This window comes from Scomber japonicus, chromosome 22 (assembly GCF_027409825.1).
Source record: "Scomber japonicus isolate fScoJap1 chromosome 22, fScoJap1.pri, whole genome shotgun sequence".
NCBI lineage: Eukaryota > Metazoa > Chordata > Actinopteri > Scombriformes > Scombridae > Scomber > Scomber japonicus.
Window position 1 is genome coordinate 24761644 of NC_070599.1, and position 27473 is coordinate 24789116.

Consider the following 27473-nt stretch of genomic DNA (forward strand, 5'->3'; position numbering starts at 1 on the left):
TAGCCAATAGCTATACTCTGGCGCGATGCATCTTTTCTTTTTGGTCTTTTCTCTTTGGTTCCTGACAAATAAACATTAAAAAAATGGTTTTCTCTGCTTGGCCCATAGACTTTACATTGTCGACATCAGCAGTTCTTCAGATATATCTTTTACAATGGCTGTCAATGGGGGAAATGCTTTTCTGGCCACAGAGGATTTGTTGCTGCAATACCACAAGTGGCCACTGGGGATAATTGGCAGTAAGGCTGAGCAGTGGAGCCCTATCCAGCTCTTATAATAAATACATCCCTGTGCCTACTGCATACGTATGTGTGGCTGTGTGTGTGTGGGTGGCTGATGTGAGTCACGATTGTAGAAAATCCCACCCATCTCCTCCCTCCTTCCTTTTTCTTTACTGCAACCCGAAGCGATTAGAAAGCGAGAGGTGTCACTCTGCAGCATTTCCTGGTTTCACAGTGACAGACGGAGTAGAACAAAGAAGGTTAATAACCCGCAGACCCTCAGGATAAATATAAAGAGGCTTTATTTACACTACTGTGTCGCTCTGTTTGCATATAAATTAAACCAAAAGCTTATTGTAGTTGATCCATTTATTCTCTCCGGGGGTGAATTATAACTATTACTGTCTCATCAAGATCATGGAGGTCTGAAGTAAATCAGTTGGCAGGGTTTCAAGAAATGACACCTCTTTTTAGTTATTGGCGGTAAAGCAGCTTCTCCATCTCGTAATTCTGTTAGTCTTTCACTCTTCTCAACATCTTTGGCATCTGAGTTTCTCTGGACCTCTGTTAGCTTGACAAGACAGATGTCTTAGTGCCAGATTACATTTTATTACCTTTGTAATACCTTATTACCTTTTGTTTCCAAATTTATCTTAGCTGGAGCCTGACTTAAGACTTGAGATTCTCCGTCAAGTGCTGCAGTAGTTTTCTATATATTTTATATGCATGTATCTGCAAAAAGAGGCACAGTGATATCAGGGGAAATCTATATTTTTCACACTTTCATAATATATTCATTAATTTCTAAGCAATAATTAAAAAATGGAGACAAGTCAATGATACGGTTCATTGAGACGTCTAATAAGGGAGCAGACACTGTGAGTACCGATTCTGACTGTGTGCTGTCTTTGTAAACTTTAATGTAAGTATGACAAAAACATTCAAATATCAACTCAGCTCGTCTTCAGAGAGACACTTGAAAGAGTTTTTTTATTGTAGAAGGATGAAGAGGCTTCAAACTGCTCATTTAATGACATGAGAATAATACTACTTTGAGTCTTTGTCTTTGTTTCAGTGCTACCCACTTGTGATCAGTAGTCTTAATGTTTGGACGGTTCAGCACCAAGTTAATGAAATTCTTCTTCTCTTGGTTTGATCTCTTCTTTGATAGACTTTCTCTTTCTTCAGCCACGCTCTCCTTTGCTCTTCTGTCTCTTTCATCTCACAGGAGGAATCACTGTTGTTCTGTCCACGACATTGAAACAAGTTCAGTGTTTCTTCTCTTTAGGTTTCCATCGGAGTGGCAAAGTCTAACTTTCTCTCTCTTCATCTCTTTCTTTCTTTTTTGTTGGATCTCTACAGAAAGTCAGTGAGAAGGTCGGAGGGGCAGAAGGAACCAAGTTAGACGATGACTTCAAAGAAATGGAAAAGGTAAATGTCTATCTGTCTATTTGTCTACTGTAATTTTGTTTAAGAAAATGTCTTAATGTCAGTATGCAGTTCAGTACATCTTAAAGGAGACACTGGTGTTATTCTTTATTTTTGTTATTGTCAGAAAATCCCCTTAAGAGACTAAGACCAACAATGTGTTAGCCTGTTTGTTAATACTTTCTGATTTCTGTACTCTATGGCAATCAGCTCCAAGCCCACTGGCTCCTACTGAAGACGTAAATCTTTAAAAACAGGTCAAAAATATATTGTTTCATTTGTACAAAGGCTCAGTAACTTCTTAAAGAAGCTGGGCATTATTGTCTTTAGCAAACATCTCTAAAGTGGGAGGAAACTATGTATTTGTTGGGGCCTATTTTCAGTGGGTAAGGAACATGTCATCAAGTGCAGCGATATGACTTGTTTACCTGTGTTTTTATGGACAATAACACACAGAGGAATAAGACATATTTGATTTTGAATACAAACACAATCCTAAATCTGTTTGATCATCATTTTGTTTTAATCTGAATTTAAAAGCTGAACCAGGAACAGCTGCTTCAATGCTTATCTGTATTGTCCCTATTTAATAATAAATACAAATGAAATGGTTGAGTTCACATAATGCTGATTAAGCCTATCACTGCCAGATAAATCTCTCTGTATTTCACAGTACAAAGAGTTTTAAATTGTTGTGTTGGATGCGACTGGCTGTTTGGCCATTAATTGTGCGGCTCTTCTAGACTTCATCTGACTGAATGGAACAAATTGTAATGAAACGAGTCATTCACAACAATTCATCCACTGTTTTACAGCTGCAGCAGCAGGTTATGGCCGGTGATATACTGGTAATCTGGGGACAAATCCCAGTGGGTCAGTAGGACTGTCAAAACATTTCAATTTTTAACAGCCCCCTCTTTCGGGCTGTGCATGAGGAGTGTTGCATGCCTGTGTTAGCCAATCACAGCTGAGCCGCCCCCTTTACTGTCAAAAGTCGATTACTCCAGCTTTAATTTACTGTATATTTAATCATAGTTGAGTAGTTCCGCCAATGCTCATTCCTCATATTTTGCCCGATGTGTGTTTTCCCCTGCAGAAGGTGGACATCACCAGCAGAGCAGTGCTGGACATCATGACCAAAACTACAGAATACCTACAACCTAATCCAGGTATAAAACACACACATGAATATTATCACCATACTAAGATCTGAAATCACAACCCACTCATAATCCAACTGATGCCTTCTGTCCTGAAGCATCCAGAGCCAAACTCAGTATGACCAACACCATGTCAAAGATCCGTGGGCAGGAGAAGGGACCTGGTTACCCGCAGGCTGAGTCTGTGCTGGGAGACGCCATGTTGAAGTTTGGACGGGATTTAGGGGAGGAGTCGTGCTTCGGTAAGTGAGAAAGTACACAAACTGTATTAATGATGCTAAGATGGCTTCTGCAAAATCTTGAAGGAGTTTTAGCGAACGAAAAACTTCTGGGATGTAAAAATGACCTCATTGATTGATTGACCTCAGTTGGCCAAGACACAAAATGTACCATTAGCTGAATGGTTCCAGCTTCTCAGATGTGAAGTTTGTTTTCCTTTTCAAACATTACCTGTCAAAAGTTTAAACATATTTTCCAAACAAAATGCCTCCATGCGGTAATGAGATACGGAATAAACATCATTGTCATTCACCAGAAGGCAGCTCATTAAACTCAAACCAGGTGTAACCAATGTAAAGTTTTGTCTTGATATAATAATTTTACTCCCTTTTTTCTGACTTTTGAGTCACCAGAATCCTTCAGTATACCATAAATCTACTAGAAAAGGGCAGTGGATGTTTTTGAGGGGAGCAGAAAGTACATCAACATACACTGAGCAAACCTGAATGATTAAAAGACCTTGCCAAGCTGTCGGTATCTAGTTTGTCCTCTTCTTTACCAGTTCTGTCTTTCTCCCTCTTGCTTCTCTCTCTGTTTACCTTCCATCTTTTCCATGCAGGCCTGGCGCTGATAGATGCTGGCGAGGCAATGAGGGAGCTCGGGGAGGTGAAGGACGCTCTGGACATGGAGGTCAAACAGAACTTCATCGACCCGCTGCAGAACCTCCACGACAAAGACCTTAAAGAGATACAAGTGAGTGAAACACCTGGTATAGGCAACCCGATAACTCTAAACCTCCTTGAACCCTAAACAGTCTCACAAGTGATTTATATTTGATGATTTGATTTATTTTTCCTTTCACTGCAGCACCATTTGAAGAAGATGGAGGGCCGGCGTCTGGACTTCGATTACAAGAAGAAGCGTCATGGAAAAGTCCAGGATGATGAAATCAAACAAGCGCTGGAGAAGTTTGATGAGAGCAAAGAGATTGCAGAGCAGAGCATGTTTAACCTGCTGGAGAGTGATGTAAGGAATTTTTAAGTTCTGTCATCCCTGTTTCTAAAATGTGAATTGCGTGTGAATGTGAATTCTCTGGTTCCTTTAGTCCCTTATGACAATGAACTGAATATCTTTGGGTTGTGTACTGTTGGTCAGGAAAAAATAAGATATTGTTGGCTGCATATTGGTCTTTGGGAAACAGCACTCATCATTTCTCACTATTTTCTGACAATTTTTGAACGAAGGATTAACCGATTAATTGAGAAAAGAAACGTCAGATTAGTCAATAATAAAAATAATCCTTTTTTGCAGCTTTACTAAACTAGTTGTATGAAAGTATATATTTTGGAACAGTTGGGAATTTAGTGTATGTCAAATGAATACATGAAACAACAGAAATTTCATATTCCATATGGTTTTCCACTGTTTGAGCTTTGACTGACGCTCTTTTAATGGCATCATCTCATTGTGTCCTCTTCTCCTGCAGTTGTATAATGGCACCAACTGGAGAATTTGCACCAACTGTTTATCTCTTAATAATCACACAAGAGAAATGGATAGAAACAAGCTTTAAGTCAACATTTCTCATGCCAGTTTCTCTGAAATGTGATTACAATTTGATGAGTGGCAAAAATGAAAATTTAAAGAAAAATAAAGGGCCAAATAATCACAAAAATAATCAAATTATGTTTTTGTTTTTTTAATAACAAAAAAAAATCAACTGTAATAAAATGTCTGTTGTTGATGTTGTCATGCCTCTGCTGTAGCTATAATTACACATGAATATAGAATAGGATCCCAATGTGTTCAAAACTGCAGTACGAAAACAAAGGGCAGCAATCCTGTGCCATGCTGTGCCAAGCCAGACCCAGGCCCAGCATGAGAACAGTGCAGAGCTTGAAAAACACATGTATGTGTGTTGCAGATAGAGCAGGTGAGCCAGCTGGCAGCGTTGGTTCAAGCTCAGTTGGAATACCACAGCCGGACTGCCGAAATCCTCCAACAGCTCACCAGTAAGATGGAGGAAAGGTATGGATCAATTTGCACATCTGTGATTGGAAATAAATCCATAACATCAGATAAGATGTGATTAGACAAACATTTATAACTGTGTCTGGCCTTTATGTAGGATAAAAGAAGTGTCCAGTAAACCAAGGAAGGAGTACACTCCCAAACCCCGAATGACGCTGGAGCTGCGGCCCCCCAGTGAGAGCCACAACGGGGGGATACATTCTGCCAAATCACCCGGAAGATCACCAGGTAAAGAGAGTGGGTGTAATGCTGATGGGTATCTTTGGGTTTTGGACTGTTGGACAAGCAATTTGAAGATGTCTACTCCGGCTTACGAAAATTCTGATAGACCAAATTATTAATTGATTATTCAAGAAAATCATTTGTGGATGAATCCATGATGAAAATAATTGTTAGTTGAAGCCCCCTTCATTTTCTGGAACTACAAAACTCAAACTCAAAACTCAAAATGTAGAACAGTGGTGAACAGAATGTAGTGAGAAAATGGAGAAGATCCGGAGTTATTGTGACTGAAAAGGCTAACAAGCTAGTGGTTCCCTCGCTAGCTACAACAGTGGATAACCAAATTACTTTTTGTGGTATGAATGCCATTTTTTTGTTTCTGCCCGTCCACAGCCCCCATGGACCAGCCCTGTTGCCGAGCACTCTACGACTTTGAGCCAGAGAACGAAGGGGAACTGGGCTTCAAAGAGGGCGACATCATCACCCTGACCAATCAGATTGACGACAACTGGTACGAGGGTATGATCAACGGCCAGTCGGGCTTCTTTCCCATCAACTACGTGGATATCCTGGTGCCGCTCCCTCATTAGGTCTCGCCAATGACCTGAAATCTTCCCCTGACCAATCCAGATGCCCTGAAAACAGTCCCGCATTTGCATAAACAACAAACCACGCCCTCCTTCTTCTTCTTCTTCTTCTGTGCTTCTGTGCGATTCCGCTTTCACAAAATGGACTGCATTGGCAAGGATTGGTTGAGACGAGGCAGGATGACTGTGATTAGAGGAGAGGAAGAAAGGGAGAGGGGGGGGGATTTTAAGCGTGAGAGGGATTGAAAGAGACGAGGAAGACGAAGAGATGATGATCTTTTACAGCACAGTGCTCTGCTCAGCTGGACAGCGCTGGATACCAATGAGGCTTTGGAGACTTACAAATAAGGCACGATGTATATGTACGTGCATGTATATGTCTGTATGTGCGTTTTCGACCTGTTCTTACTCTATTACGATCAAGCCAGCACAAATTCCTGCTTGTCGGTTAATCTGCTGTTACTGACAGCTGTTTTGTGATACTGTCTTCTTCCTCTCTTCTGTCTTTTCTTGCTGTCTTTCACAGAGTAATTCTGACTTTTTCTACCTTGACTTGCCTTCTTGTGCTTTACTTCAACCCTAGATTTCTCAGCAACTGTCACAGTGTTCCCAACTTTCTTACCCCCTTGGCTAGCACGGCCTTTCAGCATGGCCCCATACTGTATACAGAACTCTAACTCATGAGTTACGGTTGGTCATCAAACCTTTCTGGTTTTGTTGGAGTATATCTCTTTCTAGCACTTCTTGTGACAAACTCTGCCTTTCTCAAGATTGTCTGCATAGAATCTCAGATAAATGGCTGCATGCATGAACCAGCCAAAGCAAACATTTCAGTGTTGCCAGTGAAATTCAGGTTTCAAGAGTGCATCGTTGGACTAAAGCTATAAGTGCAATAAGTAGGTTTTTCCAGGATGAAGAGAAGGATATGCCTTCACTTATTTTGAAACCCATGAAACTTGTAATGGATGTTTTAGCAGGTTTTAAAGGTTTAAGGGTCAGAAAACTCATCAATAAACATGGTGGTTTAAGCAATAGAAAGAAAAACTTGAGGTTTTATGATTTACCCAACAGCAGTGATATGCTAAGACAACAACTACACACAGCAACCACAGTTGTATTGAACAAGTTGGGGAAGAGTTTTTTTTTTTTGTTTTTTTTTACAATTTTTAGTTACCCATTCATAGTGTTTTGTGTCAAGTAGTTGGTTGTCGATCCGTCTTATTTGTGGCATTTGCATGTAGGACTGAGTGAACAGTGGTAGCCATTCTAAAATACTATATTATATTATTATATTATATATATGCTACATTGAATTCGGTTGCAGCACACTCCCAACACATTGACTACATTTACGTGCACAAAATATAGTTTTTTTTTCTCCACAGGCAGCGAACTAAACCAACGAGGTGAAGGACATGAGTGTGAACTGATATGTTTAAGTGATATTGATATGACTAATATAAATGTATAGTTATAGGCACACCCTGTACATAGGTTATCCCATAATGTTTACTACACTGCTGAGTGTTTCTGGTGCATCACACCGAGTCGTCGCCATCAGTCTCCTCTGTCCCCCTCCTGGAGAAGGCACACTCTGTTTTTCCAGCCTGCCCTGACAGCTTTCCACTCTCCTCTCATTCCTCTCCTCTGTTTGCCTTCCTACTCCAGCATATGCCATTTTGCCTGTGTATACAGGCATAGAAGGCCGTGTGACGCAAACTGCGGTAAAAACCCCAATTGAGATGCATAATCTGAATGCACATGTCCAAAGAATGCTCCTAAAACCCAAATAATGTACACCAACATGTCTTAATCAGAAAATGTTACATTTGGAATAAAATCTCATTTGGACCATCCAAATGAAATATGCTGTTTACATGACCTGTAACAAATTCAGAATATTGTCATATTCATAATAGTAGTGGAATATTAGTGTGCATGTAAATGTAGTCATTGTAGAAGTAACACATGATGGACTCAGAACACTTCTTAATATCCTCTTGTAGTTCTTTTTTCTTAATAGTTGTGGCAATGTCAGATATTATAACATTTCGAATACTCTAAAAGGTTCCTATTAAGTTAGTAAGCAGTCAGTGTTGATGGCAACTATTAGCTCTGCTAGTTCCCTCGAGCATGCAGCACATACAGGTCTAGTGCTAAAACTGTTTCTCCACCACAGTACTACCTACAGTATGTTTGTATTCTGTGTAAGGCAGTATTAAGGGGCCTGCTGTGACAGAGATCTTATGAAAGGCTGATGGTATTTATTGTTAATGGCTCTCACTGATGTTGGATTAAAACTTTGAAAGCCTTCAACATTCACCCCGAAGGATTATTTTTTCCTTGTGGAATCCAGAAAACTGTTAATCTTCTGCTTGATTGATATATATTGTATTTTTTTGAGTTTTTGCGTTTTCCTTTGGTCTTTGAGTGATGTGACTCTTAAGGGCAGTAGTAACATCCAGTTCATGTAAAATCATTAAAGTTAAGGGGTTTAGTATTTTACATAAGCAGGATAATTTTTAACATGGACTCATCACAACATTTGAGTCACCTCAACTAGCAATAGACATTTTCTGGTGGTGTTTAGAGGTTTGGTCAAAGAAACATAACACTAAAGAATTGTTTGCTATTACAGTATATTCATGACTTGTTGGAATGGGCATGCAGTATTCAGTATGGTGCTGAGTTTATATTGACTCCATTGTACATACAAATCTGAAGAGGTTTCAAAGATCAGATACAGAGCCTATGCTGTACCAGGCCATTTCTGCTCCTGGGCACATAGGGAGCTAAAGTCCGTCACCTCAAATTCAAACTAAAACATACATGGGTATTTAATGTGTAAACTGTGCAGTTAGATAAAAAAAGCTTGTGTTTTTTCTATCCAGACATGATTTATTAAGTCTTCTGCTTACACAAAGTCCCTGTATTTAACATTGGCAGGAATCTGTGCTCGCATGACCAATACTAATGTGCCAGATGTGGCTAATCAGCTAGCCTTTTTTGCTTCACTCAATGTTCCTGTACGTACGCTTTGGTGACACAGTGTTGAGCAGTATACTTAAAAGTAAAAGTAAAGTATTTAATGCCTCTTACATATTCAGAATACATCATCAAATGGCCCGAATTTGGGAAATCCCTGATTTATATATGAGATGCTGCCACCTTCTCCCTGAGAAAACGAGTCTACCACTACATGACGCACACCATACAAGTGTGCTCGTGCTGGTTAGCTTGCTTTGAAAAAAAAACCAAAAAACAACCTTTTAACCAATAGATACAATATTCCAAAAATACAACAAAATGTTTGTGTTCTGAGTACAACCCAATTACGTTATGATATCAAAGGGCCAGGATGCCACTGTAGCTGTGTTGCTGAGTCAAGACTGTCCATTATTTCTTTTTAAACAAAAGAAAAACACAAAGATATTTGTCCAAGGTTTATTGTTCGTGTTTCTGAAATGGGTCACACCCTGCAAGTTGTTGACAAGTTCTTTGAAATGGTTAGATTTCATAGATATTTTATAAAAACCTTTTGCTCCAGGACAGGAACATTTAAGGATTCCTCTTAAACGCTATAACGGTCTTTTGGACACAAACAGTAATAATAATAGATCTGAAATAAAAAATCAAGGCAATAAATTATAATGTAACAATAAAATCGAATGTTTGTATAAGAGGAAGCTGAAGGAAAACTGTTAAATAGGACTGTGCGATATGCTGCCTCTCTATGAGCTTGGACGTCTCTTCCATTGCCAAAGCACATATGTGATGAAAAACAGCAAACAACACAATCATAAACCAAGTCATACAAAAATAGTCTTTCTTTCTCGCTCTTCTTTCTCACTCTTCTCTACCATAACTACCTACGTTTCTGCATTTGTTTCAGGTTGTTGTAAAAGATGGGGGTTTGGAGCACATCTGTGTTCAGTGTTTTTCTTTGATTTTCTTTCTTCTTTTACTTTTTGTCTGTGAGATCTGTGAGTCTGAAAACTGATTTTCTTAGTCCTCCTGTGGAAAGTCTGTGAGCTGCATGCAACTGAACTGCTTTGCGTCCACTGTTTGAGGTGGTTTTCTCTCAAAATGTGAAGACATATTTGTCCTGCTGGCTTTTTCTCGTATTGCAGTGAGCCTACAGTATGTTACCTGATACTTTTCATTTTCTATTGTTCAGTTACTTTATTCTTTGTTTTTGTTTTATTTTTTGTCTTTTGACTTGCTTATGCTATATTTGTATAGCGCTGTTCTTTAAAATTTCAAAGTGCTTTAAGACCTTTTTGAATTTTCTTTAATGTTATTTTGTAATTTCTCAGAAATTATTCTTTGTTGCACTTTTCTTCTTTTTTTGTCTTCTTTTCTTTAGGTCTGATTTGCCCTCTTATGGCGACATGCATTCTAACCTCAATGAGGGACTTGTACAGTGTAACCCTCTGTTTTTCCTTTTCACCTCAATGAGGGTCAGACCTCGGCCACGTTGCCTACCTGAGTTCAGTTTCACCACTGCCCTCGTATTGACAGATTGAGCGTAGCTCCCCAAAGAAAACATGCAGACTGAACCTTCAGTTGTCCAGATTTCCTCAGAGGCACAGGAGCTCTGAAAGCAGAAATACTCTCATTGGTTTGGTTAAACTTGCATAAGATCAATCTGTTCTGGCCTCAACCAAAAGTTGTAAAAAACCATCTCAGTAACTAACAAATTACATCATGTTTGTTGACTTTGTACAAAGTCGAAGTGTAAAAACTTCTTGGAGTTTCTTCTGGTTAACAGGCATTTAAAAAAGAGCAAATTTCATGTATGTTTTGTTTATATTTTGACCGAGTTTGCAATTATTGCACAGTAAAACAGGGTTGTCTTTGACTCCACTCCCTTAAGTTTAACTCAACCAGTGAGATTGCTTCTTGCTCTTGGAGCCACTTTGCTTCAAAAGACATGTTTGTGAAACTACAATCTGCAGAGTGATTTCCAGGGTGTAATAATGTGGCATTGGTCTGACCTGTTGATATGTTACATAATACTGTACGCCTTGTGGCTGTATAAAATAGCCCTGTGCCCAATGTCTTCTAGTGAGCTACATGTGTGTATGTGACTATATACACACTGTGTTGCTTATTTATTTATGTATTATGTGTACTCATTAGGTTATTTATTTATTTATTTATTTATTGCTGCGTCCTATTTATTGGTTTGGCACCTGTGGCGTAGTTGACGATTGTCAATACATTGGTGTATGATGTGGAGAATAGGGGGAGGGGTGGAAATGAAGGTGTAGGGGGGATGGAGGGTATTTTGGGTGTGGAGGGGGGTGGGTGGGGGTTTGTGGTCAATGCGAAAACCTAGCTGTGATACTAACTCTAACTGTTGCTCTCCTCGTATTGGATGATGATATAATCTAAGACCACTGTATGTATAACTGCTTGTCGTGAAGATGACCTACAATGTAATGACAATAAAAAAATTAACACTATGATGATTGCATGACTCCACTTTGTTCCTCAAAGACAGACAGTTAGGAAACAGACCTACAGCACCCCTGACTGTCCAAAGGCAGAACTGCATCCACAAAACTAAAACGGGGAATATCACATGAAAGGGTGGTTGCCCAAACCATAACAAGCTTTTTTACCCATTTTATTCGTGTTTCCCCCAAAAAAGGGTTAGTTATATTATTCATTTTAATGAGAAATGCTTTTTTTCTACAGATTGTTTATTTGAACAACAAGGTAGCAGTACATGATGGTGTTTAACAAGGGCTGTAACAATTAGTCAATATTCTCTGTTGTTTTTCATTGTACATTAAAAAGACTTAGGTTATGGGCTGTTGGTCGGTCAAAACAAACAAAGTGATGACAAATGCAGGCTCTGAGATACGGTGAATACCATTTTTCACATTTTTAAACAATTATTAATCAATTTGTCAAGAAAAAAATCTGCAGATTAATTTGTGATTTAAAAAAAATCATAAACACTAGTAGTTGAAGCCCATAGTTTTTTGTTTATACAGGTCAACTATATAGGTCAATTTATTCCTTTTGTGTAAACTTAGTTTGTTTTGCTGCCTGATACTATACTAAGGCCTACAGAGGCAATGCAGACATTTTAAGGATAAAGTACAAACCCAACAGTTACTGCAGGAATATAATTATTATGGTAATTCAAATGTACATACTATTAATTAATTATATGATACAAATGAACAAAATACTATCAAATACTACACAAAGCATCTGTAGGAACCAGAGGGTTATTTTTTCACCAAGAATACCCTGGTTTCTGTCTTATTTTTCAAGTAAATAATGAGTAATTTCAAAGAAAATATCAATTATAAGTTGATGATAAGCGTGTTAGTAATGAGGGATATGTCACTATGTCGGTAGCTGTAGAGATCTAACATAAATATATTAGTTTTGTGTTGTTTTTTTGTGTTGCACTATCACGTTGTGATGAGCCTATTTGGCCGCTGGTGGCGCTGTGGAGCCTCCTGCTGCCGTTTCCCTCCTTTTACAGATCAACATCAGATGCATTTATGTCCTCCTCAAAAAACTCGGACTTTACAGTTCCTTACCAGCAGCGCAAACATGTGCAACACTGCACCTGCGCACCAATGTGCAATATATATTGTCTCCCTCTTATCTTTCTCTTCTCTCTTTTCCCTTTTTAAACAACTGTAAATATTTAGTAAATACTTTAATAAGAAGAAAAGCTTGAGGAAGGGAAATTGCACTGCCTTGAAATATCACCATCTGCTGTGCTCTTGTCTTGTGCATGTACCAATAAATGCTCTTAAATGATCCGTTTTGGACTAATAGTAAATATTCTACCTTTTTATTCGATAAATTAACCTCCTGTTCTGATCTGCAGCTATAATAAATCGCACTTTATACGTTAGGATTTCTTTTAAATTGCATTTCTCGTAATTTTGAGATAGTAAATCATGATTATTAGAAAAAAGCCTCCATTTTTATTATATTGGTGAGTGCAATGTGCTTCCATAGTAGTAAGTTAAAAACAAAATTGGACTTTTTAAAAAATTTTAATCAATTTCATTATTTTTGAGCACATCAGCATGTGGTGAAAAGGGCTCAATTCAGATTTTTTTGAGGACAATTGAAACCGACAAACGGCCTGACCCACTTTTACCAAACGTTACAGGAGCGTTGGACTCTCTGTCAAGTTCGATACAAGTAAAAGAGAGCGTTACCGGAAGTCATTTTCAAAATAAACGTGTATATTGAACATTTTAACAGAGAAAGCAGCTGATTTGTCCGAGTATAAAATATAATAAACGAAAATAAACGTCTGAAAAGTGTCGAGGATGTTGAAAGCTTAGCTGTAAATACGACTCCTTACAAAAAAACCGAACAAAACACAAGTCTTAGTTCGAGTTTCCGCTGTCGTCAAACGGGGGGCGTGTTTTATTGTTGCAGGTCTTACCCGGAAGTTCTCCCTGCTTTTATTCTCGTTCGCTTCACGCTGGTTCCGCGTGTTGATACTGCAGAGAGGATCGAGGAGAAACAAGTTGTTACAAACAACAAAAAACCGGCCTAAAAAAAGAATAAATAGGAAAATGGACATGAAGAAGAGGGTCTCCTTAGAGCTGAGGCACCGGTCGCCGACAGAAGTAAGTTTGTTTTCTTCTTGTTTGTGTTTTTTTATATATATATTGTGGCGTAAACTTGACCGGTCGCAGAAGAAGAAGGAGGAGGAGAAGAGGAGAGCACATGGCAGCGTGTCTGTCTGCATCTCCTCTCTAAAATAAAGTGCTTAAATATGAGCTCCAGTGCAAAGATAAGCATTTAAAGTCCTAATAAATTAACTTTCAAAGGGTTAATTTACTTCTTCTTCTCACGTGTAAACAGCTCGGACACACTGTCCTTGTTTTATCATCATATTCACATTTATTTACACTCAAATATATAGGGTCAAATTTTATTCTTTTAATCGTAAATTGTCCCTAATATGAAACTAAACTCGTGCATGTGCGTCTCTGTTCATTGCGCCCAAGTGCATATCCGTGTGCGTTGCGGGGCCTGGCTAATATCTGGAACACCTCGTTATTTCCCCCCTAAGTTAAAAGGCGGTTTATGTCTGCGTTGTAAATGGCAGCACACATTTCTAAAATAAACGCGCCACTATATTATACTTTTTACTGATTTTTATCGTCAAATTTAAACATCTGCTGTGGTTAAATGTGTTTAAATAACTAACAAATAGCGTTAAATGTGTGCAAATAAATGATTTGTCACGATATGTTTCGTGTAATAAAGCAGGAAATGCTCCAATTTCAGTCCGCACCCTTTAATGCGGGTAAAATATTAATATATGTTATAGTTACAGCTCCGAAGTTTAATATGCGTTGCTTCATAAATCTTTAAGTTGTGTATTTTTATTTAATAAACCTTAAATGGTGGGTTGTTGCTCCAGAGATTAGACGCAGCCCAGGTCCATATATAAGGGCGCCAGCAGCGTGATAGCTTAGCGTGCTAACTCTGGTTACTACGTCTGCTCTAAAGTTTAACACTTGCCCCGCTCTGTTGACCCCAAAGCAACAACAGACTAGTTTATTACCCACTGGAGGGTTAACTCACGGGGTCGTTACCGGGGAGATAAACGGTAAAAGCACCGGCGGAGCAACGGAGAGGTAGCAGCAGAGCTAACGTAGCTACGTCACGTGTGTTTGGGAGTTTACAAACAAGAGTCTTTACCTCCATCTGGGTCCCTGTAGTCTACTAATGTCTGTAGTCTCCTAAAGTCTGTAGTCTCTTAATGTGTCTTAATGTCTGTAGTCTCCTAATGTGTCTTAATGTCTGTAGTCTCCTTATGTCTGGTCCTATTGGTGCGTTATGTGTAATAAAGATTTAATGACTGCATGTTTGTGATAAAGAGGCTGTTGATTTGTGCATAAGTAAGAAAACATGACATTTAATTAGAGCTTTGATACTCAATTTCTTCAGAAGTTCTTAAAATGTGATTTTTATTCTGGTGTCTTTCGTCCTCTTTGATAGTAAACTGAATATCTTTTAGGTTGTGGATTTATAAAAGGACATTTTTAAGTTGTATCTTGGGCTTTACGATGGAGACTTTTAGGGTATTTTACAGACCAAACAACTAGATTGATAATGAATATGTCAAGTAAAGTTGCAGCTTTAATAATCCTGATTCATTCCTAGAAGCCATAAATATCCAACTTTCAAATGTGTCTTAAAAATGTACTTTTTGTTTCAAAATTGTGTTTGTGCAAGATTAATCGATTTAATAACAACACTTTAGGTTCTACCTTGGGCTTTACGATGGAGACATGTCACATATTATTGGTATTTTACAGACTTGACATATAGTTTATAGATCGATAATGAAAAATCTAATCCTATGATTGGATTGTGTATAATAAAATAAAGTTTTTATGACATTTTTGACTGCATGTATGTTTATAAAGAGGCTTCAACAAGATGTTAAATTGGACATAAGTAAGGGAACACTTAATTAGAGCTGACTGTTAAATTAATCAGCAACTTCTTTGATACTCAATTAATCATTTTGAGTATTTAATTAAAAAATAAGTCTTAAAGCTCTTCAAAAGTGAATATTTTCTGGTGTCTTTAGTCCTTTTTTTGACAAAGTGAATATCTTTGGGTTGTGGACTGAAAACAAGATGTTCATGATGAAGCTTTTTCATACTTTTCTGTTATTTTACAGATAAAACAACTAATTTATGTATTTATAAAGTTGCAGATTATTTCCACAATCATGTTTAATTTCTAGATGAATTAGTTTTTCAGTGCTAACCCTTTTCTGCCAGTCAGTTTTGTTGATATGTAATGACTCATTTCTGTGACTCAGTTTGGTTTGTCCCTAAAAAGAAAGTCCCAGAATCTTTGTATTAATGTGTTCAAGACAAAAACATGAAAAACCGCAGTGTTTTTTTTTTTTTTTTTGTACAGTTTGATTTAGTAACCGTTATTCATGTGGTTTCTCTCCCTCGTGACCCCTCATGTAAAGGGTGTTTCTTCTTCTTCTTCTTTTTCGCGGTTAAAAGCGAAGTGACGGAGATTAGAGGGCCAGAATTAGTCACACCGACACCACAAACATCAAATGAAGAAATGAGTCTTCAAAGGGTCATTTTGAAACGGAGCACTCTTGAGTTAGTAGCTTTAAATCTATATATCCAACTCATCATCAATCACATCTGACTTCTTTTCCCCCTCCAGAAAAAGTTGCCCCAGCTGAAGAGTCTAGACCTGTTTAACTTAGTTGTAGTTGCTGATCTAAAGCCTCCCATTTTAAACCCTACCTGGACTTGTTTTAACCCAAACCGGACTAACTCCCTCCCTTCCCCTCCAGGTCCAGGAGCTGGTTCTGGATAACTGTCGCTCCAGCGAGGGAAAGATCGAAGGTATCACAGCAGAGTTCTCCAACCTGGAGCTGCTGAGCCTCATCAACGTCGGCCTGACCAGCGTAGCAGACATCCCCAAACTGGACAAACTCAAAAAGGTGAGGGGAACTTCTTTTTCTTTTTCTTCTTCCACCAAGATTGCACCTATTTTAATTGAGGTGTACAATGAGGCATTTGTATCTGGCATTTTCCCACAGACTCTCCCTCAGGCTACTATCTTGTCTTGTTCTTAATAATTCATACCGACCAATCGGCCTATTAAATGTCGATTGTAAAATTCTTGCCAAGCTCTTAGCAGTCTGAGTCTTGAAGCAGTTCTCCCTTCAATTATCAATTATGCCTCCTGATCAAACGGGGCTCATCAAGAGCAGACACTCGTTCTCTTCTCTTGGACGGTGGTTTAATATTATACATATAATCTATCTGCCACTGACACTTCTGAAGGCGTCATATCTCTTGAGGCAGAAAAAGGGTTCGACCGTGTGGAGAGGAGATATCTCTTCAACACTTTGAATAGATTTGGCCTTGCCTCAAAATTGGTCACTTGGATAAGACTTTTATATTCATGCCCTCGGGCTTCTGTTAGAACCAACAACACTCAGGCAGAATATTTCCCTCCACGACGGTCAACTCGCCAACGCTGCCCTTTAAGTCCTCCATTGTTTGCCCTTGTTGCCAACCCCCTTATGAAAGGTCGGCGTGACTCTCTTGTCTTGCTTACTCCTCCATCACAAGCCCCTACTCCTCCTTTACTAAAAAAATATATGTGTTAGAACAACATTTTTAAAGATTTGGAGCCAATTCAGACGACCTCTTTCTGCTCCGGTGGTTTGGCTGTTGGGCATTTTCTCAACGTGATCTGGTATCAAAAGGTTTAGAGATGTGATGATATCAACGACATATTCTCTACATTTGGACAACTATCAGCGAAATTCCAACTCTGAAAGGAACCCTGACAATAATTTATAGGAACATTAGCTCTCTACAAACCACCTCATTGAATACGGTTTAATCGGCATGGGAGGAGGAACTAGGTCTGGTCTTTATACAATGTAAACTTATTCATAGAGCATATTGAACCAAAGCAAGGATCCAGAATCTATAATGATGTGATTTCTAACTATGTAAGATGTCACCAGTCACCTGCTAATTGTGTACACATGTTTTGGCATTGCCCATCTCTAACTGGCTTCTGGGGAGGAGCCCATAATAGCAGTATTTGGGGTTTCTGTACTGAACTGTACTGCATTTGACCAAAATTGATAAAGATGTGATCACCTTTGTCACTCTGCTGGCGAGTCGATAAATCTCCTCCAAAGCCCCTTGAGAGGGCTCTATAAATAATTTCTGGGCAGTGTGGGGGGGGTCCACACTTCTTTTCTTACATTAAGCGACTGGATTTCTCTGCAATTCCAAGTTAATAATTTATCTATTCTCTACTCTTGATGCATGGTGGCTGGAATGTGGATTGCACAGACCTGTGAATAACTTAGTTTAACTGTGTTAGTGTTGGGCTTTTTGGTTTGTATGTTTTTTGTCAATTTTTCACTTTGTTTTGTTTTTATTGTCTTTTATTTTATTTATTCATTGTTGTTCTTGTAGGTCATAGCTGTCCACTTGTTCTTTTGTTCTGTTGTTTATCTGGTTAGAGTCCACTTATTTGTTATTTAATGTGAATTGTACTTTAAAAAAAAAACGGTGAGAAAACTAAACGACCTCAGTGTTTCTTGTAGGATCTTTTCCAGCTGCTGTAATACATGAAAACATGATATTTAACTTAAAATGACATTTTCACATCACATGCAGCTAAATCCTAATGAGTTCAATGAAAAGCAGCAAAAACAGATTTTAAAAAAGCTGGAATTGACAAGTCTTTGGCATTTTTACTTGCTAAATAATTGATTTGATAAATTGGTTGATTATCTGACAATCATCTAACCCGCTTAAATATCAAGGAAAGACTTTCAAAAAATGGAAATTCATCTCTTTTCTTTGTCCCTCTGCAGTTGGAGCTGAGCGATAACAGGATATCAGGCGGTCTGGAGGTTCTGGCGGAGCGGCTGGTGAATCTAACGCACCTCAACCTCAGCGGGAACAAGTTCAAAGACATCAGCACCCTGGAGCCCCTGGTGGGTGGAGTAAAACAACACACCGTCACCTGCTGGGAAATTAATGCTCACCATTAATCATTAAAGAGCCATAAATATCCAACTCGTCATCAATCATATCTGACTTCTTTCCCCCTCCAGAAAAAGTTGCCCCAGCTGAAGAGTCTAGACCTGTTTAACTGCGAGGTGACCAACCTGGCCGACTACAGGGACTCCATCTTCAAGCTCCTCCCTCAGCTCACCTACCTGGACGGCTACGACATCGATGACTGCGAGGCCTCCGACTCCGACGGAGAGGGAGACGGAGTCGAGGACGAGGACGAAGAAGGTGAGGGGTCAACGTCAAGGTCCAGGGGGTAAAAAAAACTCAACTAAAGTCTAAATTTAAACCTGTTGGATAATTTCCCTCTTTGTTGTTTTCTGCAGAGGGAGAGTCAGAGGACTTTGAGGACGAGGAGGAGGAGGATGAGGAAGACGTAGTGGCCGAAGATGATGACGATGATGATGACAGCGGCGATGATGAGGTGAGTTTGGGATGGTTTTCACTCTTTTTGGGCAAATGTTTGAGTCTAACGGACATTTACACCAAATCCATAAACTTAATTGTTCTCAAGGAGGAAATCTGTCTTGTATAGTGGCTACAATCACAATAAATTTACATACGACATAAGTGATTTCTACACATTCCTGTGGTTTCTGTATTTTCAATCAGATAATTGCACTGAACCTAATAAGAAATATTGCACATAGATTAAAGCTGGACACCTCAAGAATAGTTTTTCTAGTCATAAATCTATGATTGTATTGTGTTTTGGTTCGGGGACTATTCAAGGTATCAACCAAAATAAATCGATACCAAGTAGAATCGAAATGTCCTGCAATCGATCCTTTTTGCACCCAGAGCTAGAAAATAGGACTATTTATACAGACTTGCCACCAACACAAGCACTCTTGGCATGTGATTGGTCCACTGCCACAGCAGCTACGACCCGTCTGTGGTGGTGAAGTTGTGGTGAATTTGATCACAGCCACCAAGATGCCACCTACACACCTGTTAAACCGGATAAAAGACCTAAATGTGTTAATGGGTATCGAATGAAGTACTCAGCTGGTATCAGTATCACTTTCAGACTACTTGGATTGGTGCTGGTATCAGACATTTTTTTAACGATACCCAGCCCTATTTGTTATACTCAAGTTATCTTGCACCAAATCTGTATGTCTTAAAGGGGAGATTTGTGAATACCCATCGATGGGGTTCGGTACCGAGGTCGGTACTTTTAATACCAACCGAGCTATGTTGGTATGGTATGGAGTATTGATTCACGTCAAATCAAACGGTGCCAATTTTCAGTATGAACACGAGCTGGGCACAGAGCCGGATGTCGTGTTCCATGTTTGACTGTTTTTAATATTTCATGCTCATGGGTGCAATACCGCCAGTAACCAGTGGTGGCACCATGTGTAACTCTATAATAGGGCTACAGCTACACAGATGCATCATGGGAAAACAGTGCTAACAACAGAAACACACGAATGAATATATGTAGAAGAAATATGGTTGATATAAGCTAAATAACCCATGTGGATATAATTTTATATATATTTTGCACTTTTAATTTTTTTTTTCTCACATTTTCTTCATAATAAATGCACCCTTTTATATTTATATCTTTATTTTTTGTGTGTATTTCAAGTAAGAATTTGGGGACTTTTTGGGTTGATACTTCAGGAGTTACAGATTTAGAGTAAAGTACCAAAATTAAGAACCATTGAGTACCGGCACTGGTTTCAGTATCGGTATCGGTTCAAATGTGAAAGGTACCCAACCCTAACCATAGAACATATTTTCATTGCGTTACCTTGATGTGGGGACCCTTGCCGAAATGAAGCCCAAGTTTGGAATGGTGTTTAGCCTCCAACAAACTAAGATAACATGGCAGCATTACAAAGGCATCCAGTGGATTCCTCAGATCGTCTGCTTTCATACGACACCAGTTAGACCTTCTGAAAGATGTCAGGAGTAGAACAGTCCGTTCCTCGTGTTGGAGAAAGTTGGGATGTCCTCCAGAGGAATTTAACCTTTCAACAACCAACTTTTTCTCCCTGCAGGACGGAGAGGTGAACGGAGATGTCGACAGTGAGGAGGATGACGACGACGATGATGATGACGACGATGATGGTCAGTAAGAGTTTACTTCTTCTTCTAATTAATTATCTTTACCTTTTTTTTGATGATTCATTGGTAAAAGTGGAGAAATCATTTGATCTATGGAACAAAGAAACCAGTAAAATGTTCTATAACCTACAATTTACTATCAAGACCAAGCCAAGAAAAGCGGCAAACTCTCACATTACAGAAGCTGGAATCGTCACATTTGGGTCATTTTGCTCGAGTAATTCGTTATCAGCTTTTTCAACATCAAACAACCTTTTTTTAAAGGGTTTTTCTGAATATTCCTTATAACTAATAGTTTCATAATGGTGTTAAACTCGTTGTTCCTCTGCAGACGAGGACTCATCTCCGACCAAAGGAGAGAAGAGGAAGCGGGACCCCGAAGACGAGGATGATGAAGACGATGATTAAGGACCGACGGAGACCCTGCAAACCCCTCTGACCTCTTATCCGTTGACCCTACACTGCTCCCCCCACCCCACCCAGCCACCCACCCTTCCCCCACTGACGCTAGCCCCCCCCCACCCCCACTCGGCCTCTGACTCCTGGGCTGCGTTCCATTTCTGTAGCTTGTCTCCTCCCACTGAGCCTTTTGTCATCTCCGGCAGACGAAAACATCTCCGTTCATTCATAAAAACACCTTTTTTATTCACATTAATTTTTTCCCATTTTCACAATTTGTTCCATCATTTTTAGTCAGTTTTTTAATTCATATCCACAGCTTGATCCAAAACATTCTTACAGCCGCTAACAGATTCCCTTAAATGTAAGAAACAGTCAGCATATCAACAATTTATAACGTCACTTTTAAACTACTGAATTTCTGACAGTCGTCTAGAAGAACATGAAATTATTATTTTCTTGCATTTCTGTCTTTGTGGCGGCAATTTTTTTGTGAACTCAACGACTCATAAGTCAAATTTAAGACCTTAAAACTCTCACAGCAGAACTCCCAACAATTATTTTATATGTTAATGTCGATTACTGTCTTGATTTAATTGTTTTTGTCTATTAAATGTCAGACAAGTGAGAAAAATGTCCGTTTATAAGAACCAAGTGACGATTTGAGAAGCTTTTTTTTTTGTTTGTTTGATAAAAGGTTCAAACGATAACTTGATGATCTGTCAATCAACTAGTGAACTAATCATTTCAGCCCTACGACAGATCAAACCTCACTGCGTATTTAATAGAAAATGTGGTGCCAAATAAACAGCTTCTGTGACATTAGTGGTAAAATGATCCATTTTTAGGGGAATCATTTGACCAAGTTTTCACTTTAAAAAAAAAAGAAGGCACTTAAACAGTTTATTATTGCTCCGTTCTTAAAAGTAAGTGCTAACCAGAACCTCAGTAGTGAGAGAGAGAAACGGGTAAAATATGACAGGCATTTAGAAATCTATTACATCAACGTATATTTTTCAACATGAATTTTTTTCTTAAGACAATCTTGCAAACACACGTATGTGATTTGGGAAGTCCTATTCCGTTACCAAGAAGCGAATGCATCACCAGTCGTAAAAAGCTTTTGAAACTGTGGCGTCACGAAAGTGAAAATTAGCTTCAGTCTGATTGTACAGACGGCTCGAGGTGACATTCATAATTATTATTTTTCTTCCTTTTTTTTGTCTTTTTTAGATCACTATAATTTTGTCATAAGCTGCCAATGTATTTTTTTTTACTATTTCGACAATTAACTATAATATTTTTTTTAAACTGCTTCAATAGAGACAAAAAGAACAAAACCTAAGATTTGAATACATTTAGGTTAATGTCTGTAAAAGGAGATAAAACAAGGGCTCATGGGAGGTAACAGCACCCCCTCCCCCCGCACCTCTGACATCATCACTCTGGGACTGAACCAACGGCTCTGATGTCATCACCCGACAGGCTCTGTGATGTCAGCGACGGACAGTCAAAGTGAAGTGTCGCATGAAAATTTAAAAACATCTTTAAAAAAAAAAAAAAAAACCCTCTACCCTTCCTCCCTTCTCCTCGAGGCCGAGCGCGCTCAGGGCAAACTGTGTTCTCTCTTTTTTGCCAACAGAGCTTTTTAAAAGAAATATTTTTTCAGAGAAATTGTTTTTTTTTTTTGTTTTTGTTTTTTTTTGTTTAAGTTTAATTTTGTATGATTGTCTGGGGACACACTGTCTCTCTTCTCTCTCCGCCTCTTTTCATTTCTTTCTGCTCCGTAGAGTTCAGTGTAGGTTGTGGTTGAAGTTGTGTATTTTTTTTTTTTTTTTTTACTTTCTGTAAGTTAAAGAAAAAACCAACAAAAAAATACAAAAAGGACTTTGTAAATAAAATCTTAACATTTTGCTCCTGGCGTCTCCTCTCTCGCCTTTTGTCTCCCTGATGTTTCCCCTTCGAGGGTCGCAGCCGATGAATGCCACTTTTTTTTTTTCAAATAGTAACACTTAACAGAAAAGCTGGACGATCTTTTCAGGCTCTCGTGTCAGTTGATTTTATTTCATGCAATTTACTTTTTATTTAATTTTTCCCAAGTCAACTTCACTCTTCAGTTTTGTCTTCTGCTTATATGTAGTTTTCAGTTTTTACAAATACTACCAATTATTACCGACACTTGAGCTTCAGTAAACTTCACCCACATATGAGAAATAAACTCAGTAAGCTCTATATTAGGAACAGTCTAATGCAATTCAATACAACAGTTCTGTAAACTCCACTTTTAAGAAGCTCAAACAGGTGGTGATGATTCTCTATCGAGATCATGGTAGTGGTTATGTACTGGAGAGCTTTACATTGGAAAGTGTTTAATACTTTCCCCATGTCACTGAAATCTTCTTGAGGGGGAAGGTTTGTCATCTGGTTCCTGCTTTTGCATATAGTTTTCAGTTACTGATTAGACACTTAGATGAGAAATATAGCTGACTCGTTGGTGGAGTCAACCCCCGCCCCCCCCACTGTCTGTCCCTTTCGTACAGAACAGTGAAGTGGAATAAAAGCATTCCCACCTTGAACATGCTGTAAAGGGTTTCCTGTCTGTTGTGCCAGCTTGGACCTTTGTGCTGTCTGACATTCAGACATCTTAAAACCTAACTGGAGACAGAACTTTATTTCAGTTCGTGGCAATGGATCTGTGGTTCTTGTGCTTATGGAGGCTTTTAAGCAGGCTGGCACTTATCCTTTTAGTGTCTTGTCCCACCTCAAATGCTTGCAGAGTCAACAAGTCTGTAGACAGCTGATGAACATGGCCCACCAGGTGCCAGAGTTTAGTGGACTTTATCCCACAGGACCAGCTTTACCAGTTTATACCTGACTCCACCAGCAGGAGGCACATCTCCAATTCCCAGATCAGCCTCCATTGCCCTCAAGGTTGTCCTTGGCCCAAAAACTGCATAGCCCAATCAAGCTCACTGACACTGCCTACAGACAGCATGTTCTTGATTTTGTAGAGGGGGAAGCTCTGTCTTGTGTAGGTGAAGTTGGCACCATGTTTTGATGGAGAAAGTTTGAACCAACTTCAGAATACCTTAATGTTCAAGTCTGGTGGTTAAACTAGACAGTTTAATTTCTTTCAAATTCTTAAATGTAGTGCAAAGACAGAATCACACTTGTCATGGTTAAATTAGTTTTTATTAAATACTTTCAGAAATTGTACTCAATGTTCCAGAAGGGCTGAAGATCAGTTTACCCTGCAACAAGACACATGGGTTAATAATCATAAACTGTAGAATGAGCTCAGGCTTCAATTTGTTCATTTTACCTCATTAGACCTTCTTTCCTCCTTTGGAGCCACTTGCTGGTGCAGACATCAAAACTGGTGCTTCAGGAAACTCAGGGTCGTAAGTCTTGTGGGAGTAGGCCTGTCTATCTCGCAGGTAACCATTTCTGGACTGGACAATGTAGGATGAAGGGACTGGAAGGGAAGTCTCCTGGCTTAGGCCATCTGGCATCCCCTGAGCAGATTCCAGGAAGCTCAAGTCAATGAAAGGACGAGCCTCTATCCAGGCGTTCAGATCAGAGGCTGCACCGCCTGACAGTGGGCCAGAAGAGCCAGAAGATCCAAATGCATTGCCTGAAAAGGGAAGGGGTTAAATCTTGATTAGAGTTGAAGTTAAGATTCAGTGTTGATCCTTTAGATGCAGAAATACAACTGAACCATGACATCCAAGTTATGGCTTGGATGTCAACATTAAACTGGCACATTCATGTTTCTCAAGCTAGTTGAAGTTTGTACCTGCGTTTCCAGCTGAGTATGCAAAGCCTGAAGTGTCTCCATAGACTGAGCCAGAGCCAGCAGAAGGCTGACGATACACCGAGCCAGAGCCGGAGCCAGCGGGATGGCTGGTGTAACCTGCACTGGAGCCAGCAGAAGGCTGACGATACACCGAGCCAGAGCCGGAGCCAACAGAAGGCTGACGAAACACCAAGCCAGAGCCGGAGCCAGCAGGATGGCTGGTGTAACCTGCATTGGAGTAGGAGATAGGAAGGCTGGGTGCGTAGCCTGCAGCCATGCTGGAGGAGGCGTGGTTTCCAGTAGGAGAACCAGGGTTAGCAGATGGTTGGCGGTGCACTAGAGGACGAAATGAGCCTTCAGGCTGAAGGTTTGATGATCCAGGAGCATAGTCACCACCTTTTGCAGGAAAGCATGCAACACTGCTAAATAGCAGCAGACAGATCCAAGAAACCCTGTAGTAGTGTTACAAAGCAAATTATTTCCAGCATGAACGTTAAATTGGTTGAGGAGTTAAACATTCACTGTCATCTCAAAAGAGGAAAATAAAGACATTTAACTCACCTTAAAGAGAGTCCAAGCATCATGTTTGACTCACAAACAACAGTAGTTCAGCTCCAGCAGCAGACAGTTAAAGGATGTCAACTTTAGGCTTGAAGCTGTGAGTTGCATGTGGCTGCTCGCTCCTTATATTGCAGCTCTTCATGCTCTCTTCTCCAATCACAGTCATTAATGACACCTGGTGTCCAATCAGAGGCGAAATCACCTGTTTCCAGTCATGGAGGAAGAATGCGGTGAATTCTACTTTTATGAAGCTCGACAGAAAGGTGATAATAATACTTTGTTTACTACTGAGGTCATAATGGGTGGTGGTGGTGGTGGTGGTGGTGTACTGGAGCACTTTCTATTGAGTTCTAATGTTTTCCCCATGTAATGGATACATGGACACCTACAAACTATGTCAAGTCTCAGGTTTTACCAGTAAAAGTGTATCCAGAGTGAGAACATTTTGCCTCATTTGCATGGATTTAACTGCTGGATTGTTTTCACCAAAAACTTTGTTCATGCAGCAGATGCATTGAGCTCCCGTGCGCATTTTTTGCTATTGTTGAAACATTTTTTAAACTTGCATGTCTCAAATTTTACCACTGGCCCAAAAATCAGGGGGAATTTCCACTTTTGATTGAACTCAGATCTTTAGGGATCAATCCTATAAATTACTACATGCACATTTACTTTGGAAATGTTGAGGGAAAAAAAGATCACTGTCCCACATCATTGAAAGAGTCTGGCAGAACGGATATACTTCAATAATACTCTGAAAGCATGTTAATTTGCTAAATCGTTGATGTGGATCATTTTAATGTGCTGTTGACATCATGGCTGATCATTTTAAGTATCACTAAAGTTTGTTAAAGTTATGTAACCCTAACCCAAAAGTGAAAGAAATCAGAGTTGAGGGGTTGTTAGCCATCCAAAGAATGTAACTGAAAATCAGTATCCAGGTAAAAATGTTAGCAACATATTTCCTTTATTGGTTGGAAATGTTGAACAGTTTGATTGGTTCATTGTGTGAAAACGGCAATGCGAGAGTGGATTTGTTGAATCAGAACGTTGCCCTCATGTTGTTTCTGGTGTTTTTGATCTCCAGTTCCAGCTGAGCGATCCTCTCCTGCAGAACAGGGACAAGCTGAGTCCTTTTAATCCCCCACAATACAAATATTAATAGCTTGTAATAGGTTTGCACATTACTGTTTGATTAACATGTTTTATCATTCATGTTTGTGTACTAACTTCTTTCTGATGAAGTTGTTCTCTCAGGCCTCTAATCTCATCTTGCTGTCTATAAAATGCTTGAAGGAGCTGAAATAAAAAGGGAAAGTCCAGTGAATTTATCAAAAATAATAACAATAATAATAATAAATGTATTTGTATTGCACTTTACATTTCAGCAATCTCAAAGTGCTACAGAGCAGAAAATTAAAAAATTAAAAAAAAAAAAATTAAAATGTTTTATTGGCAGGAACAAGGAAACTGTTCCTGTCTATCATTTATTTATGATTTCAATTTTTCGTGGAAAGGATAAAATCTAGAAACTTTTCCACATTTTGTCACGTTACAACCACAGACTTAAATGTATTTCATTGGGATTTTTATGTGATAGACCAACACAAAGTAGCGAACAATTTTGTAGTGGAAGTAAAATGATGTGTTCAAGATTTTTTACAAATACAAATCTGAAAAGTGTGGCGTGCATATGTATTCAGTCCCCCTGAGTCAATACTTTATCGAACCACCTTTCGCTGTAATTACAGCTGCAAGTCCTTTGGGGTATGTCTCTACCAGCTTTGCGAATCTACAGACAGCATTTTTTGGCCATTCTTCTTTGCAATCAGCTCAAATTCAGTCCGATTGGATGGAGAGCGTCTGTGAACAGCAATTTTCAAGTCTTGCCACAGATTCTCAGTAGGATTTGGGTCTGGACTATGACTGGGCCATTCTAACACATGAATATGCTTTGATCTGAACCATTCCATTGATGGTCTGGCTGTATGTTTAGGGTCGTAGTCCTGCTGAAAGGTGAACCTCTGTCCCAGTCAAGTCTGTTGCAGCCTTAACAGGTTTTCCTCCAGGATTGACCTGTATTTAGATCCATCCATCTTCCCATCAACTCTGACCAGCTTCCCTGTCCCTGCTGAAGAGAAGTATCTCCACAGCATGATGATGCCACT

The 27473-nt window shown here is 39.2% G+C and overlaps 2 protein-coding genes across 2 annotated transcripts; both read left to right on the plus strand.

Moving 5' to 3' along the window:
- The first annotated feature begins 1586 nt into the window (after window positions 1-1586).
- Window positions 1587-5871, plus strand: LOC128384168 (endophilin-A1-like). The gene is made up of 8 exons (XM_053343757.1): window positions 1587-1652; window positions 2746-2818; window positions 2908-3051; window positions 3648-3781; window positions 3896-4054; window positions 4953-5056; window positions 5157-5287; window positions 5675-5871. Exons 1-8 carry the CDS (start codon window positions 1644-1646, stop codon window positions 5869-5871), a joined length of 951 nt encoding a protein of 316 aa, XP_053199732.1. The 5' UTR covers window positions 1587-1643.
- Window positions 5872-13302: 7431 nt separating this feature from the next.
- On the plus strand, window positions 13303-21025 carry LOC128384126 (acidic leucine-rich nuclear phosphoprotein 32 family member B-like). The gene is made up of 7 exons (XM_053343706.1): window positions 13303-13490; window positions 16211-16360; window positions 18269-18391; window positions 18512-18698; window positions 18797-18894; window positions 20483-20552; window positions 20881-21025. The coding sequence occupies exons 1-7, from the start codon at window positions 13437-13439 to the stop codon at window positions 20955-20957; spliced, it is 759 nt and encodes a 252-aa protein (XP_053199681.1). The 5' UTR covers window positions 13303-13436; the 3' UTR covers window positions 20958-21025.
- The last annotated feature ends 6448 nt before the right edge of the window (window positions 21026-27473 follow it).

Coding starts and splice junctions, on each gene's coding strand:
- LOC128384168 (XM_053343757.1), top strand. Junction 4,055..4,952: donor TTAACCTGCTGGAGAGTGAT/GTAAGGAATTTT, acceptor TGTGTGTTGCAG/ATAGAGCAGGTGAGCCAGCT. Junction 5,057..5,156: donor ACCAGTAAGATGGAGGAAAG/GTATGGATCAAT, acceptor GCCTTTATGTAG/GATAAAAGAAGTGTCCAGTA.
- LOC128384126 (XM_053343706.1), top strand. CDS start 13,437: ATGGACATGAAGAAGAGGGTCTCCTTAGAGCTGAGGCACCGGTCGCCG. Junction 13,491..16,210: donor GGCACCGGTCGCCGACAGAA/GTAAGTTTGTTT, acceptor CTTCCCCTCCAG/GTCCAGGAGCTGGTTCTGGA. Junction 20,553..20,880: donor TGATGATGACGACGATGATG/GTCAGTAAGAGT, acceptor GTTCCTCTGCAG/ACGAGGACTCATCTCCGACC.